Genomic DNA, 17,006 nt, shown 5'->3' with positions numbered 1-17,006 from the left:
CCAAACAGTTTGTGTACTGCTGTGTGTTATGACGACTGATGACAGGGGCAATGCCCTCTGAAACAACAAATGGGAATAGAATTATAGTCATGTGAGTGTCTGGTGTTTATAGACATGATCAGAATGAAAGAGTTAAAGCACCCAGGCTCACATAACACTGGGGATATTAATGCTTCTCTTTCCTCTGTGGAATAAAGGCTTAATTATACTGTAGACACAATTACAGGATATTCCCCTCTGAGGATTTTACTTGTCTTCAAATTCTACTATTAGAGAGAAGAAAGATGATGAACTGTTTAAGGACATTTAAGGACATATGATACAGTGCAGTGTCAATGGCAGTGATTGTAGGGCACCAGAGCTTTGGAAAAAACACCCTCAATCCTATAAAAAAAAAAAATACTCTGCTGTTTCTCCCATAACTTGTTCTGGCAGTTTTGAAACCCCAGAGTGTGTCCTATATCTGTAATATGTTTAGCAGATTACTACGACGACTTTCACTGAGCACCGCACTCAGGCTCAGGCTCAGGCTCAGGCTCAGGCTCAGCCTGCGAGTCAGGCTCAGACTCAGGTCCTTCAGGTAAAGCACCTTCTCCCAAGGGACAATAGTTCAAACAGTGAAGGATATTCCTCACTTGTCATGGCCATGGTGCAACCCCCTTATCGTGTGCATGCCTGTATACATAATCTGCTCTCTGGTTAATTCATTAAAGGCATAATGTCTTTGGTTATAATGGCAGATTTTCATGTTAAAACTTTAAAACTTCTACAAGAAATCAGTTAAAACTCTGCATGAATATCCAGCTCGTTCCCAGCAAATCACAGTCAGAATTTATACCTGGTCCTGCATTTCAATGTGACTCCCAAAACAAAATTGCTTCCTTTCAACCAGTTAATCACTTCTCTTAATTGAATAAGATACTATAAACTTTGTGTAAGTGTTGTCCAGACTTGCATCGCATGCTCAGTGTAACTGTATAATCAGCTGTTCCCCCGTGCTTGCTTTGGTTTTGTCTGTCCTTATATTATCCTTCATCCAGCATAATATTAATGTATAATAAGGATAATAACCATTTGACTTTAGTGCAAAATCAGTTTGTGTTTTATTCCTATTAATTCAAGCCTTGACTTGAATCACTTCAGTTATTAAAGGTAAGTAATTAGAGTAGTAGGTTTGCAGTATTTACTGTATTCTGCAAACTCAAATGGATATTAGTTAGGTAAAATGTTTTCGCTACATCTTAATAACATCAGACCGTTCTTATGCATTTATTATAGTTACAGTATACCTTTTTAAAATAGTCAAAATATCAATGTTTCTGATGCCTATTTGTATTTGGATGTGATTTAAATTTCTGGCCAAGTCATGTCCTGTAATCAAGGAACCTAGACCTAACCTTTTTATTGGTTTGATAATTAACTGTATCTCTCTCCCTCCCCAGTCTGGCTTGCCTACCAGGAAAGTCAGGAAGAGAGTCAAGGTGGATACTTCCCAGTTCATGACTCCATACCTGGCTCACAGCCAGAAGATGCTGGATCAGTTCAGCCACGTAAGCAACAAGTTAGAATGTTGGGTCCAGATCAGTAATGATAATAATGATAATAATTCCAGTCCATAACTTTTCTGCTTTCGAAGGATGTACTGTAGTTGTGCAACGGAAGTATTTGTTAAAGAATCCTGTCATTTGAATCTTTATTTTTTAATGTATGTTATTTTACTTGTCCTTCAAACATAATATTTTCAGGTATTGTCCTGTATTTCATATCGTGACTATTAAACTCTATTCAACAATATTTCTTCTTGACAGAATAAGTATCGGCAGGCCTATGACAAGTCCAGAGGTCAGCCTCCTGCTGTCACCACTGACACTCCTGAAATGATCCGCATTAGGAAGGCACAGGAGCAGCTTAGTGAGGTACTACTAATATTTCCCCTCTAAATCATGCAGTATAAATGTATGAATGATATGAGAGATTGCTGGATTTTTTTAAAAATAACTAAAAATGTGACAGTATTAATGTGTAGAATGACGTTCTCTTAGGTTAAACAAAGGTTTGAAAAATGTCTGATGGAGACCATAAATAAAATGTAGTTCTTCAAACTTGATTTGATCTCACTGTATTCAAGAATAATGAGAAACAACACATATTGTCTTCAGGTTAAATACCGCATGGAGGGAAATAAGGTTCGCACGACCAGTCTGTATGATGGTGAGGCCAGAGAGATCGCCCACGTCAAGCATGTCAATGAACTGCTGAGCAAGGTGAGATACATGAGCTTATCACAGTATACAAAGGTCTGATAAAAAACAAACAAACAAACAGACGTTTGAATGTTGAGGACAAATGTCGTTGCTCCTCTGTTCTAGGTTCTGTACAGACAGAAGTGGGATGAGACTAAGGACAGGTACCTGCTGCCTCCTGATGCTCCTGAGCTGGTCTTGGCTGTGAAGAATGCTGCTAACATCAGCAAGGTAAGCACAATGTGACATTCAAGCACTGTGTTTTATGTCCAAAAAGGTGAAAATTAGAGTAATGTCTCATCATTACGTTCTCCCTTTTTTTCAGAAACTCTACACAGAGTGCTGGGATGAGGAGAAGACCATGTTCTTCCCTTATAGTGACAGTCCTGAGCTGCGCAGGGTGGCCAAGGCTCAGGAGGTCCTCAGTGATGTAAGTAACTAACAACACAATATGAGCCATATGCAAACATATAGCATGAGAATTTGCTATTGTAGATTGTATTCGGTCATATAGAGTAATGATGGTGTAGTGTTGGGATGAGTTTCAGGATTTGTTGGTATGAAATTGATGTACCTTGATTTGTCAGATATTGAATGCACTTGATTAGCTCAACACAGACATTCCAACCAATTTTACCCATTTTTTTCTTATAGTAGGACATATTTTGATATATTGTTATATTGTATTTTATTCTTATCACCCCGATGTGATTTTATTAGTGACTGTCCTTGGGGGTTGTTTCTTATAGTCTTCTGATAGGAAACAATGGAAAATATCAAACACATGGATAATTCTATACACATTTTTCTGAGCTGAAAAAAGCCATTTCTGTGAGAAAGTAATGTGCTTGCTCTTCTATTTTTTAATATACATTTGAACTTGATGCCACATTTCCATTCAGCATCAATCCCACCAATAATTTAGCCTTCCCTATGTTGTTTTGCTGGGGGTTTTTTTGCTTGCAGGGCCCATTTGTGTCTATTATATTATATGGAGTCATTTCCACTCACTTTGCAGGCAAATAAAAAGCTCATTTGACCTCTTGCTTCCTTTTGAACACGATAGCCTTTAACCTTTTCTGCTGATGTAAGGAAAATGTAGATAGAATCTGTGTGAGGCTGTGAACTAAGGTCAGCTATTGATGTCGAAGAATTAACCACCTCTTTAAATTTCAACCTCTGCTATGTTTCCTCACAGGTTAACTACAAGAAGGGTCACGATGAGCGCAAAGCCAAGTACACCTCCCTGGCTGACCCCCCTGAATACGAGCTGGCCAGGAGGGTGGCCCATCAGCGCAGTGACGTAAGCAGAAAAATGAACACTTTGCAAAAGAAATATAACACACGGAGGTAGGTAGAGTTAGAGCAAGGGATGAATTCACCCCTTTTCTTCTTAATATTTGCAATGTGTAGTTCATTGCACCATAGACAGTATTTGGCTGGATAGGTGTGGTTCCTCCATTGCATACTTGGAAATGGGGTTTAATTAAAAAGAATCAATTGTCATACATGGTCTGTGGAGTGTTTGGGGAATAATATAATTTATGGCCAGCTCCCCTCATCCCAAAACTACCATGATCTACTGACATTTGATTATGAAGAGAAAAGCTTAGAGCAAATTTAGTCAGTGTTCTTCCATTAAGGAACAACCGCAATGCCAAACAAGTGCAGGTGAGGAAATAAACGTCACTTCTACTCAAGAACAAGTTTTTTTACAGGATAAAACCTGCACTTCACAAGTGTACCCACATGGAAACAGTGTCCTCAGTGACCAATCATTACTAAGCCATTGCTAGGAATAACTTGCCACCTGCTCTCTGGTATTTCTGGCCACACTAAGAGAGGGAGCTAAAAGGGAAAGGCCAACAATAGGCTTAAAATGACAGGGATTCTCAGTAAGTTTCATCAGATGAAAGATGAATGTATTGGATAAGTCAGCATCATCCATCTATCCTCTACTCATAAGATCTTTCTAATGTGAAATACATTGTCTAATGGTGTTATTTATTGCCCACAGCTTAAGTACAAGGAAGACTACAATAAGAACGTTAAGGGTCAATGGTGCGAGACGCCCTACTTCGACGTGGCCACTGCCAGGGTGGCGATGGACAACCTCAGCGATGTAAGAGCTCACTGCTAGATAAGGGACAAAGTTTTTCAGGTGGTATTAAGGTGTCATTTTTCTCTGTATCTAACTGTTGATCCCTTTTCTTTACAGAGAAAGTACACGCAAAAATTCGAGAATGAAAAAGACCAAATTTATTTCATGCAAACAGACACACCGGTTTACGACACAAACAAGAAGGCTCGTATTGCTGTTAGTGAGGTAAGCGCGCACGCACGCACGCACACACACACACACAGACACACACACACAAAGGTATCAGAGTATTTTTATATGTTTTATCTCATGTGGAAGACACGACAGAGAGTTGACCTGTGTCTCAGAGCGGAGTGTGAGTCAACACTGACGCAGGGACACACTGCTGTTGTGCCCACACATGCACTGCATGACTTAGAGATCTACATTTGGTTCATTGTTATTGCACAAATTCACTGTGTAGTTTCACAAGTCTGCAGCAATATATCAAAGTGTGTGAAGAGGCTTTTCAGACACCGTGCAGCTCATAGCCACCTACGCATTCACACACAAAGCAAACAAGCGTCACTTTAAAAAAAACGATGAGGATACAGGTGTCGTTCCATCATAACTCAATGTACCAATGTTTTATGAGTCACCGTATCCATCTCGTGAATACACCTCATCAACACACTTTCTCTCCTTCTCACTTACGCTGTTTTTTTTATGTTTCTGTCTTCAGGTCCAATACAAGAAAGACTACGAAAAGACGAAAGCACAGTGCGACTACAATACGCTCCCCGCCACAGAAAATCCTCTCCTCAGGCAGCTGAGATATGCCGGCACCATCCTCAGTGATGTAGGTGTCTGGAGAAGCTTACGTAGAAAGGAATTCTTGATCACAGCTTGTTGCATTAAAAATGTACATCTTGTAGACAGAGTCGTTGCTTGACTCTTGTTAGACTGTTAAACTAATGAAATGTGAAGTGACTGCTTGAGTGACATACAGGGTGTGACAAGAAGCTCTTCCAAGTGGATTATCATATTAGTGGTGTCATATTAGCACCCTCTTCTATACAGTTAGTTAGTTGAAGCAGAGGAGTATTTCATTAAATTAAGTTACTAGGCTAACTGACATGTTGTTTGCAACAGTGAGTGAGGTTTGTACACCCACTTAATGAGTAGATAAGTACATGATTTCTTTAGCTGTTTGTGTATTTTTCAGTATTTACTTCTTTAACTCACTGACAGTGATTTATATAGGATTTTTCTGTTCATCACTTGTTTTTTAATCTTCTTTACAGAAAGTATATAAGGCCAACTATGAAAAATCCAGAGGTTCCAGCATCAATTATTGTGACACGCCCAAGTTTCAGATGGACTCAGTACTTAAAAGCTTCACAGACGTAAGAATATTTTCATCAAAGGATTTATTTTGTCTGATTTTATTATGTTCATTTTTTTTAAAATATATACATTTTGATTTTTATCCTTAGGCACATTATAAAGATAAGTATGAAAATGAGGTGAAGGGCCACTACATCGGAAGCTATGAAGATCTTTACATGCTTCACTGCCAGAAAATTGAAGAAATGAAGAGTGATGTAAGATATTTCTTTTCCATGTTTCTGCATTCAATTATTGGTATACAAGTTTATTATTTGCTTTATTATATCATTGCTTCACAATTTGTCTCTTTCATCTTGCAGCAAGCATATAAAGCGGACTATGAAGACATTAAAACAAGATGCTTCTTCCCTCAAACAATGACGCCTCAATATGAAGCGTCTAAGAAGGTTCAACAGTGCAACGATGTGAGTGGTTTTGGTTACTAGAATACAATATATTCATTGTAGTCTTCTTGTACTATACTTATAAATATCTCACACTTTTTTTTTTTTTATATGTTATGGTTTGCAGCAAGTTTACCGGCATCATCCAGACACAGTGAAATTTACACAAGTGATGGATTCGCCAGTTATGGTTCAAGCAGCCATCAACGCCAAACAGCTAAGTGACGTAAGTATCATTTATGGACCACCTCCTCCTAATACTAATACAAATTGTATTAGAACTGAAATAGGCACAGTAGATCTTACAAACTCCCATTGGATCAGAACTGCAAGTTGATGCAATATTGTCTATTAATGCCACTATATAATGCATTTGTTTTCACCCTATGTTATGAAAATAACTGTCTTATCATATAGTTCATTTACTAAATTATAGCCAGCTAATTCTTTAGATCATAACTTCTTAGATATGCAGTTTACCTTAAAATGTGCCCAATCACCCACATAGCCCAGCTGTCTTTCTGTGGGCACCATGGAAACTGGAGAGCCATCTCTCTGTAGTATAAATAGCAACAAGCATACAGTTGGCCCAGAATAAACCCTGTGATCAGAGAGAGAGGGGCTGGGGGAGGCAGGAAAAGGGATAGTTAATATCCCCCTGATAGAATCCAGTTAATACACTGCTGCCCTCCTGTGACAGAAAATCAAATGACACTTTACTTGAACGTCTGCCTTGTTTTGGAATTACTTTTTATTAGCAGTATGATATAAATCAATCACCATAACTAATGAGAAAGAAATCAAAGGTTTTTAATGAATACATAATTGTATCATGTGTCTTTTTCTTGCAGTTGAACTACAAGGCGAAGTATGAGGATACCAAATTCAAGTGTAATCTGCCCCCAGACTATCCCTTCTTCGTCCAGTCCAGAGTTAACGCTTTTAACCTCAGTGACGTGAGTAATTCAGATTATTTATTGATGCACATTCATTTCTAAGATGAGCTTCTGTCTGCTTTAATTTGGTAGACTGTACATTTTTAACATCCTGAATTCTCCTTACAGAACTGTTATAAGTATGACTGGGAGAAATCCAAAGCAAAGAAGTTTGAGGTCAGAGGTGATGCCATCCCAATCCTCGCTGCCCGTGCTCACACAAACATCGCCAGTGATGTAAGTATGCTGCAACATCAGCTTTTAATAATATCAGTATTTCTTGTTTGCAGTCAGTTTGTTTGAGTAGGTTTTGTTTAACCCTCATATGCTGTTCAGGGTCAAATTTGACCAATTTTTACATTTGAAAGCAGTAAATACACTCTAAATAGTCAGTAAATACTTCTTACTATTAGCCTGAAATTTGATGACTTCTCCTTGAAACATTTAAGTGCAGCTGATTCATATTGTTTTCAGAGTTTTTAACCTATATTTATTCAAAAATTCAAAAAAATAATGTTGCGTTCTTCACATTTAATATAGTTCATGTTTTTTCTCCATAAACAAGACGTGTAAAAACTGAATAATAAACTCAGCTCTCTGAAAGCTTCATTAAGGATTAATCTTGCTTAGTGACTGATGACGTATTCATGAATGATTTGTTGTGCAGAAATTTGGTAGAGACTGAGGGAATACTGTGAAAAGTCTGAATATGAACAGTATTCAAGGGTTAAATTAATCCATCAATTCATCACCTTGTGCTCCTCTTTGTAGGTTAAATATAAGAAGGAGTACGAGAAGAACAAGGGCCACATGGTCGGGGCCCTCAGCATTCAAGACGACCCCAAGATCTTGCACTCCGTTCACGTTGCCAAAATCCAGAGTGATGTAAGTCATTATTAGCTTGCCTGAGGAGTAAATGACTGTCATTTCCCTCAACATGACTATAGTAGAGCTGAGATAAGAAGGCAATCTTGAATAATCTCTCACTGATATCTCCACAGCGCGAATATAAAAAGGACTATGAAAAGATTAAGACAAAGTACCATGCACCACTGGATATGATGTCGGTCACCTTGGCCAAGAAATCCCAGGGTATTGCCAGCATGGCCGGGTACAGGAGCGTCAGACACAACTACCTCTTGCCTTATGACAGCGTGTTGTTGGAGCTGGCCAAGCAAGCCAACATCATCCAGAGTGAGGTAAGTCTTAAACAACGTTTTATTGCTGACAGTTTGGTTTTTGGTTTAATCATGATATAAAAAATTACTTGTATGATTATTAGGGGCGCCATGTGATCTTTTTTTGTTTTCTTTTTCTGCATCACAGAATGAGTACAGGTCCGACTACAACAACTCTGTCAAGGGTTCCCCATGGGTCAACTTTGGTTCTTTGGATGTGGAAAAAGCCAAGAATGCTGGTCGCATCCTCAACGAGGTATGTGCACTCCTTCAATCTCTTTGAATTTCCTCCTCTAAATGTCTCCACAAATGGACATATGTCATTGATAGCAGGACATGTCACATAAGTTGATCATTTATTTGTGTTTCCCTACAGAAAAATTACAGGCAGCCCCCAGACACGATCCCCTTCACGTCTATTGACGACCACCCCGTCATGATGCAGGCCAGGGTTAACCAGCTTCAGAGGAGTGATGTAAGTCTACGGTCACTGAAATCTTTGCACCGTTGAGAACATTGTTTTTATCTTTATGTCCCACTCACTAATGTGACCTCTGACCCTTATCCACCTTATCTCCTTACAGAAATTCTACAAGAGAGGTCTAGAGGAGATTCATCAGAAGTACTCTCTTCCTCCTGATGTCCCCGAGCTCCTCCAGGCTAAGTGCAATGCCTACAACATCAGCAATGTAATGCACAGAAATTGCACTGAGATTTCTGAATTACATTATATAGACCAAATATTTTTTTCTCATAGAAAACTTTCAAAATAGTAATGTTGGTACATTTAATCAAATTTGCTCTTGTGTGTAATGTCATATTCTTATTAATTTATTTATTTAAGCTTGCTTTCATTTCATTTAACAAGTAAAGCACAATTATATTCTTTAAACACGATAACTAGACTTTTAAAATGAAAAGGTGTGTACATGTAGATACTGTATACTGTATTTGTAAGTATGCATGCAGGTACAATGTACATGCAAAAGTGTGCTTGTAAATGTGTGCCAAACTTATTCGGAGGTCACATTTTTTTGTTGTTTATGTCTTGAATCTGTGATTTCAGAGCAACTACAAGCATGCCTGGCAGGAGTTGATTGCTAAAGGTTATGACCTGAAGCCTGATTCTATCTCTGTTGTTGCTGCTAAAGCCGCCAGACATCATGCCAGTGATGTAAGTTTTTGAACGACTGAGCAAGCTTCTCAGTGAGTGGCACACAGTCACAATTTTAACATGCCCTGTACCAGATGTTCTTTACTTTTGCATCATATAATTGTTAAAATTCTTTAAATGCAACATAATTAAGGATGCTTTACCATTTAACATCTAGGTCCAATATAAGAAGGCTTATGAGAAGGCAAAGGGCCACCATGTTGGCTTCCGCAGCCTCCAGGATGATCCTCTGCTGGTTCACTACATGGATGTGGCCAAACTACAGAGTGACAAGAACTACAAGAAGGATTACCACAAGGCCAAGCTGAAGTATCACTCTCCGGTGGACATGATGAGCCTTGCTCACGCCAAACATGCCTCTAAAGTGCAGACCTTCACTGGCTACAAGCAGCACCACCATAATTACGTTCTTCTGCCTGAGTCTATGAGCCTGCAGCTTGCTCGTGACATGAACCGCAACTCTAGTGATGTAGGTTTAAATGTTTCCTTTTAGAGACTTCATAATTAACACAAATATGAGATGGTGTTTGGTCTAATAATATTTTGCATTTCTCTTTTGGTGCCTTCTTTATTTTTCAGTACAATTATAAACTGGATTATGAGAACTCCGTCAAGGGAACCGGCTGGGTTCCTATTGGCTCTCTGGGGGTGGAGAATGCTAAGACGGCAGGAGCCGCATTGGATGAGAAAAAGTACAGGCAGCCCCCTGACACCATCAAGTTCACTAGCGTCACCGACTCCATGAACATGGAACTAGCCAAGGCCAATGCCAAGATCATGAATATGGTGAGCAGGAGGAATAACTTCTTAATTTTTCACCTATATATAAGTCTCATGATTTCACTCTAGGAATTCTTTTTGGAAATTGACATGAACCCATCTCATTATTGTATTCACACAGCAAGCGTATAAGGCCAGTGGAGAGAAATTCATGCATACTTACCATCTCCCAGCTGATGCCCCCGAACTGTTGCAAGCCAGATACAACGCTGTCAACATCAGCAAGGTATATTTCCCAGTCTCTGTGCAAATATAAAACAGATATAAAAATGAAACTGTCTACATATTTGTAACATAACACTAATGATCTTTTTATATAGAATTACTACACCTATGCCCACCGTCAAGATCTGCTGAAAGGACATCAAATGAAGGAAGATGCCATTCCCATTGTGGCTGCAAAGTCTAGTACCAATATCGCCAGTGATGTAAGTGGAAAATAACATATTGTATGAATCAATACAACACATCAGCTGCAACTGTATAACGTGTCTGTGAATTAATAAGTAATTGTTTGCTGTTACAGTACAAGTACAAGCTGGCTTATGAGAAGGCAAAGGGCCACCATGTTGGCTTCCGCAGCCTCCAGGATGATCCTCTGCTGGTTCACTATATGGAGGTGGCCAAACTGCAGAGCGAGAAGAACTACAAGAAGGATTACCACAAGGCCAAGCTGAAGTATCACTCTCCTGTGGACATGATGAGCCTTGCTCACGCCAAACATGCCTCTGCAGTGCAGACCTTTACTGGGTACAGGAAGATCCCTCACAACTACTTTCTCCTGCCTGACAACATGCAACTGCAACTGTGCCGCAGCATGATGGATATTCAGAGTGACGTATGTGTTGTCACTTTTCACTTATATGTTACTTCGATGTAATGCTAGATGATTGGTGCATATATAAGTAACTAGATTACACTTCAAACTGTATTATAGATTATGTGATGAGACCTTATTTTTCTCTATATACTCATAGAATGCTTACAAATCAGACTACAACATCAGCCATAAAGGCACGGGATGGGTTCCCATTGGTTCGTTGGATGTTGAGAAGGCAAGGGTTGCAGGCGCCGCGCTGATGGAGAGGGGCTACCGCCAGCATCCTAGTACTCTTAATTTCACAAGCAAGACTGACGACATGAACATGGTTCTCGCTCTGGCCAACTCAAAGCAAATGAACCTTGTAAGATGCAATGCCTTTTTCCCTCTCCTAAAATATGTTGAATTGTTTATGCATTTCTGATTTTTTTTTAAACCTCACCTTTAACTCTTCTTTTTTCTTCTCTCTAGTCTGCATACAAAGCTTCTGGTGAGAAGTTCATGCACAGCTACAACCTGCCAGTTGATTGCCCTGAGTTCCTCCAGGCTAAATTTAATGCCCAGTCCCTCAGTGAGGTAAGAGAACCAAACATTTCTTTGAAATCAAAGTTAGACTTTGCTTTACCAGCCAGATATGTTCTCATACAATGAATTTGACTTGCCTAAAATGCTAAGTGTAAGTAGCATCATCCGTGTACAAAATATTGTCTGAAACATTGCTGTATCATCCACAGAGCCACTACAAGCAAAAGTGGCTGGAGGATATTGCCAAGGGATACGACCTCAGACCAGATGCCATTCCTATCCTACTTGCCAAGCAAGGCAGACATATTGCCAGCGATGTATGTAAATCATAAATCCCAACACATTTTTTTCTATTTACACAAAACAGTCGCTATCATCTAAATTTCTCCTTTTCTCTTTTAGGTCCAATATAAGAAAGCTTATGAGAAGGCAAAGGGCCACCATGTTGGCTTCCGCAGCCTCCAGGATGATCCTCTGCTGGTTCACTATATGGAGGTGGCCAAACTGCAGAGCGAAAAGAACTACAAGAAGGATTACCACAAGGCCAAGCTGAAGTATCACTCTCCTGTGGACATGATGAGCCTTGCTCACGCCAAACATGCCTCTGCAGTGCAGACCTTTACTGGTTATAGAAATATCCCTCACAAGCACTTCCTTCTGCCTGACAACATGCAATTGCAACTGTGCCGCACCATGAACACGCAAGCAAGTGATGTGAGTGGCATACAACATCACTGAATCTACCACTTTTATTTAATTTACACATTTGACCAAATAATTTTAAGAAAGTTGTTGTAAAGGTTTACTCATTGATCTGTACTTTATATCTACCAGGATAATCTGACTCTGATCTCTATTTTTTCAGTATAATTACAAGGCTGATTGGAACAACTGTGTCAGAGGTACTGGATGGGTCCCTATTGGTTCACTTGCAGTTGAAAATGCCAAAGTTGGTAGTGATATTCAGAGTGAAAAGAAGTACCGCACTCATCCATCCAACTTCAACTTCAGCAAGCTGATGGACTCCATGGACTTGACTCTGGCTACTGCCAACAACCAGATCATGAATAAGGTGCAGCATATTTAAATGTTCTCTGTAGTGCTTGGCCACAAACATGGTGTCAATAATCTTATTTATATGAATTATCATTCATTTGTTTTTTCTGGTGTCTTTGTTTACAGCAAGCATACCATAAAGCTTGGGATAAGGACAAAACAACAGTTCATGTCACGCCAGATGCTCCTGAGTTTGTCCTGGCCAAGGCTAATGCCCTCACCATGAGCAATGTAAGACATTATATTACATTACAAAAGGCTGTTACAAAAAATGTACTGACTACTGTCAATAATGGGTGATGTATGGTGCTGTTTATGCATGGTTGTTCTCTATATAGTGAATTCTTTGTCTCCGTCTGAGGAATGTTTTATATATTGTTTTATTCATAATATTTTATTAACATGAACATATGTTTTTTACAGAAACTCTACAAAGCCGGTCTTGTGGAGATGGCCAATAAGGGTTATGACATGAAAGCAGATGCCATTCCAATTGTGGCTGCCAAGTCCGGCACCACCATTGCCAGTGATGTAAGTTAGAAATTACTCCTGTACAGAAACAAGATTTATTTTCTACTACAACAGAACGTGAATTGTAAACAAGTATTTATTTGCTGTTACAGTACAAGTACAAGCTGGCTTATGAGAAGGACAGGGGCCACCATGTTGGCTTCCGCAGCATCCAGGATGATCCTCTGCTGGTTCACTATATGGAGGTGGCCAAACTGCAGAGCGAAAAGAACTACAAGAAGGATTACCATAAGACCAAGCTGAAGTATCACTCTCCTGTGGACATGATGAGCCTTGCTCACGCCAAACATGCCTCTGCAGTGCAGACCTTTACTGGTTATAGAAATATCCCTCACAAGCACTTCCTTCTGCCTGACAACATGCAATTGCAACTGTGCCGCACCATGAACACGCAAGCAAGTGATGTGAGTGGCATACAACATCACTGAATCTACCACTTTTATTTAATTTACACATTTGAACAAATAATTTTAAGAAAGTTTTTGTAAAGGTTTACTCATTGATCTGTACTTTATATCTACCAGGATAATCTGACTCTGATCTCTATTTTTTCAGTATAATTACAAGGCTGATTGGAACAACTATGTCAGAGGTACTGGATGGATCCCTATTGGTTCACTTGCAGTTGAAAATGCCAAAGTTGGTAGTGATATTCAGAGTGAAAAGAAGTACCGCACTCATCCATCCAACTTCAACTTCAGCAAGCTGATGGACTCCATGGACTTGACTCTGGCTACTGCCAACAACCAGATCATGAATAAGGTGCAGCATATTTAAATGTTCTCTGTAGTGCTTGGCCACAAACATGGTGTCAATAATCTTATTTATATGAATTATCATTCATTTGTTTTTTCTGGTGTCTTTGTTTACAGCAAGCATACCATGCAGCTTGGGATAAGGACAAAACGACAGTTCATGTCACGCCAGATGCTCCTGAGTTTGTCCTGGCCAAGGCTAATGCCCTCACCATGAGCAATGTAAGACATTATATTACATTACAAAAGGCTGTTACAAAAAATGTACTGACTACTGTCAATAATGGGTGATGTATGGTGCTGTTTATGCATGGTTGTTCTCTATATAGTGAATTCTTTGTCTCTGTCTGAGGAATGTTTTATATATTTTTTTATTCATAATATTTTATTAACATGAACATATGTTTTTTACAGAAACTCTACAAAGCCGGTCTTGTGGAGATGGCCAATAAGGGTTATGACATGAAAGCAGATGCCATTCCAATTGTGGCTGCCAAGTCCGGCACCAAAATTGCCAGTGATGTAAGTTGGAAATTACTCCTGTACAGAAGATTTATTTTCTACTACAACAGAACGTGAATTGTAAACAAGTATTTATTTGCTGTTACAGTACAAGTACAAGCTGGCTTATGAGAAGGACAGGGGCCACCATGTTGGCTTCCGCAGCATCCAGGATGATCCTCTGCTGGTTCACTATATGGAGGTGGCCAAACTGCAGAGCGACAAGAACTACAAGAAGGATTACCATAAGTCCAAGCTGAAGTATCACTCCCCTGTGGACATGATGAGCCTTGCTCATGCCAAACATGCCACATCTGTTCAGACTATGGCTGGATACAAGCGTATTATCCCCCACTACACTGTGCTGGCTGATGCCATGAACCTGGAACTGGCTCGTAACATGCAGCAAATCGCCAGTGATGTATGAAAAAACAATTCACTTAATTACCTTAAAATGTGTTGGTGTTAAAATGTGTGTGTAAATTGTAAAGTCCACAGTAGCTTTAAACTAGTTTACAATACTGGTAATACTCTATGAAAGGTACTTTATATACTCTGTCTAAGGTATACTGTCAATATGTTCATATTCTCCTTTAGAACCGGTACAAGAGTGACTATGAAAACACTGTAAAAGGAACAGGATGGGTGCCTATTGGATCACTGAACGTTGAGTTAGCAAAAACAGGCGGTCAGATCTTAAGTGAGGCACGATACCGTCAACATCCTAGCAAGTACAATTTCACTAAGGACATGCATTCCATGGACCTGACACTGGCCACTGCCAACAACCACATTATGGATAAGGTACTGAAGATGACTCGTTGTTACAAATATCTCCTCTCTATCAGTATTGAAAGAAAGATCAAACCAACATCTATTTTGTTTGTAGCAATCCTACACCAAAGCCTGGGAGAACGACAAGAATTCAATCCACATCATGCCTGATGCAATGGAGATTGTTTTGGCCAGAGGAAACAAGAAAAACTACAGTGAGGTACACTGGGATACCTTAACTTTTCTACACAATTTCCGCTCAAAGTTTTTAAGATCTGTCATAAACTGATATGATAAACCTATCTCATGGAATCAACAAACAGGAAATGGATACATAATTTTAAATTGTTGCAGTAGTAATTTGAATGTAAGCATGCTTTAATTGTTGTGTATTTATATTCTCTCTCTCTCTCTCTCTCTCTCCCCCCCCTCTCTCTCTCTCTCTCTCTCTCTCTCTCTCTCTCTCTCTCTCTCTCTCTCTCTCTCACTCTCTTCAGAAACTGTACAAACTGGACAATGAGCTGTCCAAGGCAAAGGGCCATAACTTAGGTGCTGATTCTATTCCTATCCAAGCTGCGAAAACCTCCGCTGTTATTGCTAGTGATGTAAGTGTCTGTGTTTTTAGATTATTTTAAGCCATACTATCTATATATTGTCATTTCTCATGCTTTCCCCCTCACCAGTTTGGTCATCAAAACTCTCACAATTGCTTTTTTAGTTTAAGTACAAGACAGGATACCGTAAGCAGGTGGGCCACCACATTGGTGCTCGCTGCTTGGAAGACGACCCTCTGCTCATGCTGGCTCTGAACTCAGCCAAGATTGCCAGTGATTTCCTGTACAAGAAGGACTTCAACAAGTCCAAGACCAAGTTCCACCTGCCATTGGACATGATTGCCTTTGAACTGGCCAAGAAGAACCAGATTCAGGTCAACCACGCCAACTACATCACTCGTCTGCACAACTGGACTTGCCTGCCAGACTCCAATGATGTTGTCCAGGCCAGACATGCCTATGACATACAGAGTGATGTGAGTGTGAATCCTTAAATTTAAATTTTCATAATTATCTTTTCAAAGTTCGGTAATATCTTTAACCTTAATAAACCCCTTTTGATTCATCCAGGCTGTTTACAAAGCAGAACTGAAGGCGCTGCAGGGTGTTGGCTGGGTACCTATAGGTTCACTGGATGTTGAGAAGGCAAAGAAAGCTAGTGAGATCCTGAGTGAGAAATTGTACCGTCACCACCCGAGCAACTACCAGTTCAAATCCACTACTGAAGACATGTCCATGGTGCTGGCTCAGGCCAACAATCAGATTATGAACAAGGTATTCAATCATCAATCCTCACAGAATTATTTGATATAATAGCAAACACCTCTGTTGACTATGTAAGCTGATATGATAAGGACATTCTTTTCTCATTTAATGCCATACCTACAGAGTTCATAATGTGAATAAACCCTGATGTTGTTGGTTTCTGTGATTGCAGCAAGCATACACTAAGGCCTGGGACAATGATAAAACCAAGATCCATGTCACGCCTGATGCTATGGAAATTCTTCTAGCCAAAGCAAACAATGTCAACTACAGCTTGGTAAGTGAAGAATTAAACAGTTCTCAGGGTACAGCAGTTCTCATTTATGGGTCTCTTTAAGTCGGGACTGGGCAATGTAGTTGAAATCAATACTGCCGTATTCATAAGGATATTTTTCTGATACTGATGTGTATTCTATATATCAAGGTATGGCCAAGTCAAGCAAAATCACATACAAGATTATGAAATGTTCAGCAAAATACACTGTGTTTCACTACTATACACTGCATCAGACAAACCCCTTCAAAGGTGTCAAACTAAACCC

At 39.6% G+C, this 17,006-nt stretch overlaps 1 protein-coding gene across 1 annotated transcript in view; it reads left to right on the top strand.

Moving 5' to 3' along the window:
- Positions 1–17,006, top strand: part of neb (nebulin) — a 66,461-nt gene that overhangs the window by 2,430 nt on the left and 47,025 nt on the right. Inside the window, 45 exon segments of the mRNA XM_062432233.1 lie at positions 479–523; positions 1,443–1,550; positions 1,809–1,916; positions 2,160–2,264; positions 2,370–2,474; positions 2,569–2,673; positions 3,442–3,546; positions 4,261–4,365; positions 4,462–4,569; positions 5,066–5,182; positions 5,628–5,729; positions 5,820–5,927; positions 6,033–6,137; positions 6,244–6,342; positions 6,968–7,072; positions 7,181–7,288; positions 7,823–7,936; positions 8,053–8,250; positions 8,378–8,485; positions 8,606–8,704; positions 8,814–8,918; positions 9,296–9,403; positions 9,561–9,872; positions 9,983–10,189; positions 10,305–10,409; positions 10,504–10,611; positions 10,710–11,021; positions 11,161–11,367; positions 11,475–11,579; positions 11,738–11,845; positions 11,931–12,242; positions 12,394–12,600; positions 12,711–12,815; positions 13,008–13,115; positions 13,208–13,519; positions 13,671–13,877; positions 13,988–14,092; positions 14,285–14,392; positions 14,481–14,792; positions 14,969–15,175; positions 15,261–15,365; positions 15,643–15,750; positions 15,864–16,175; positions 16,270–16,473; positions 16,637–16,741. Coding sequence (XP_062288217.1) covers positions 479–523; positions 1,443–1,550; positions 1,809–1,916; positions 2,160–2,264; positions 2,370–2,474; positions 2,569–2,673; positions 3,442–3,546; positions 4,261–4,365; positions 4,462–4,569; positions 5,066–5,182; positions 5,628–5,729; positions 5,820–5,927; positions 6,033–6,137; positions 6,244–6,342; positions 6,968–7,072; positions 7,181–7,288; positions 7,823–7,936; positions 8,053–8,250; positions 8,378–8,485; positions 8,606–8,704; positions 8,814–8,918; positions 9,296–9,403; positions 9,561–9,872; positions 9,983–10,189; positions 10,305–10,409; positions 10,504–10,611; positions 10,710–11,021; positions 11,161–11,367; positions 11,475–11,579; positions 11,738–11,845; positions 11,931–12,242; positions 12,394–12,600; positions 12,711–12,815; positions 13,008–13,115; positions 13,208–13,519; positions 13,671–13,877; positions 13,988–14,092; positions 14,285–14,392; positions 14,481–14,792; positions 14,969–15,175; positions 15,261–15,365; positions 15,643–15,750; positions 15,864–16,175; positions 16,270–16,473; positions 16,637–16,741 — 6,651 coding nt within the window.

This window comes from Scomber scombrus, chromosome 13, assembly GCF_963691925.1.
Source record: "Scomber scombrus chromosome 13, fScoSco1.1, whole genome shotgun sequence".
NCBI lineage: Eukaryota > Metazoa > Chordata > Actinopteri > Scombriformes > Scombridae > Scomber > Scomber scombrus.
Note: the sequence above shows the minus strand (reverse complement) of the source record. Positions and strands in the feature narration are given on the sequence as shown.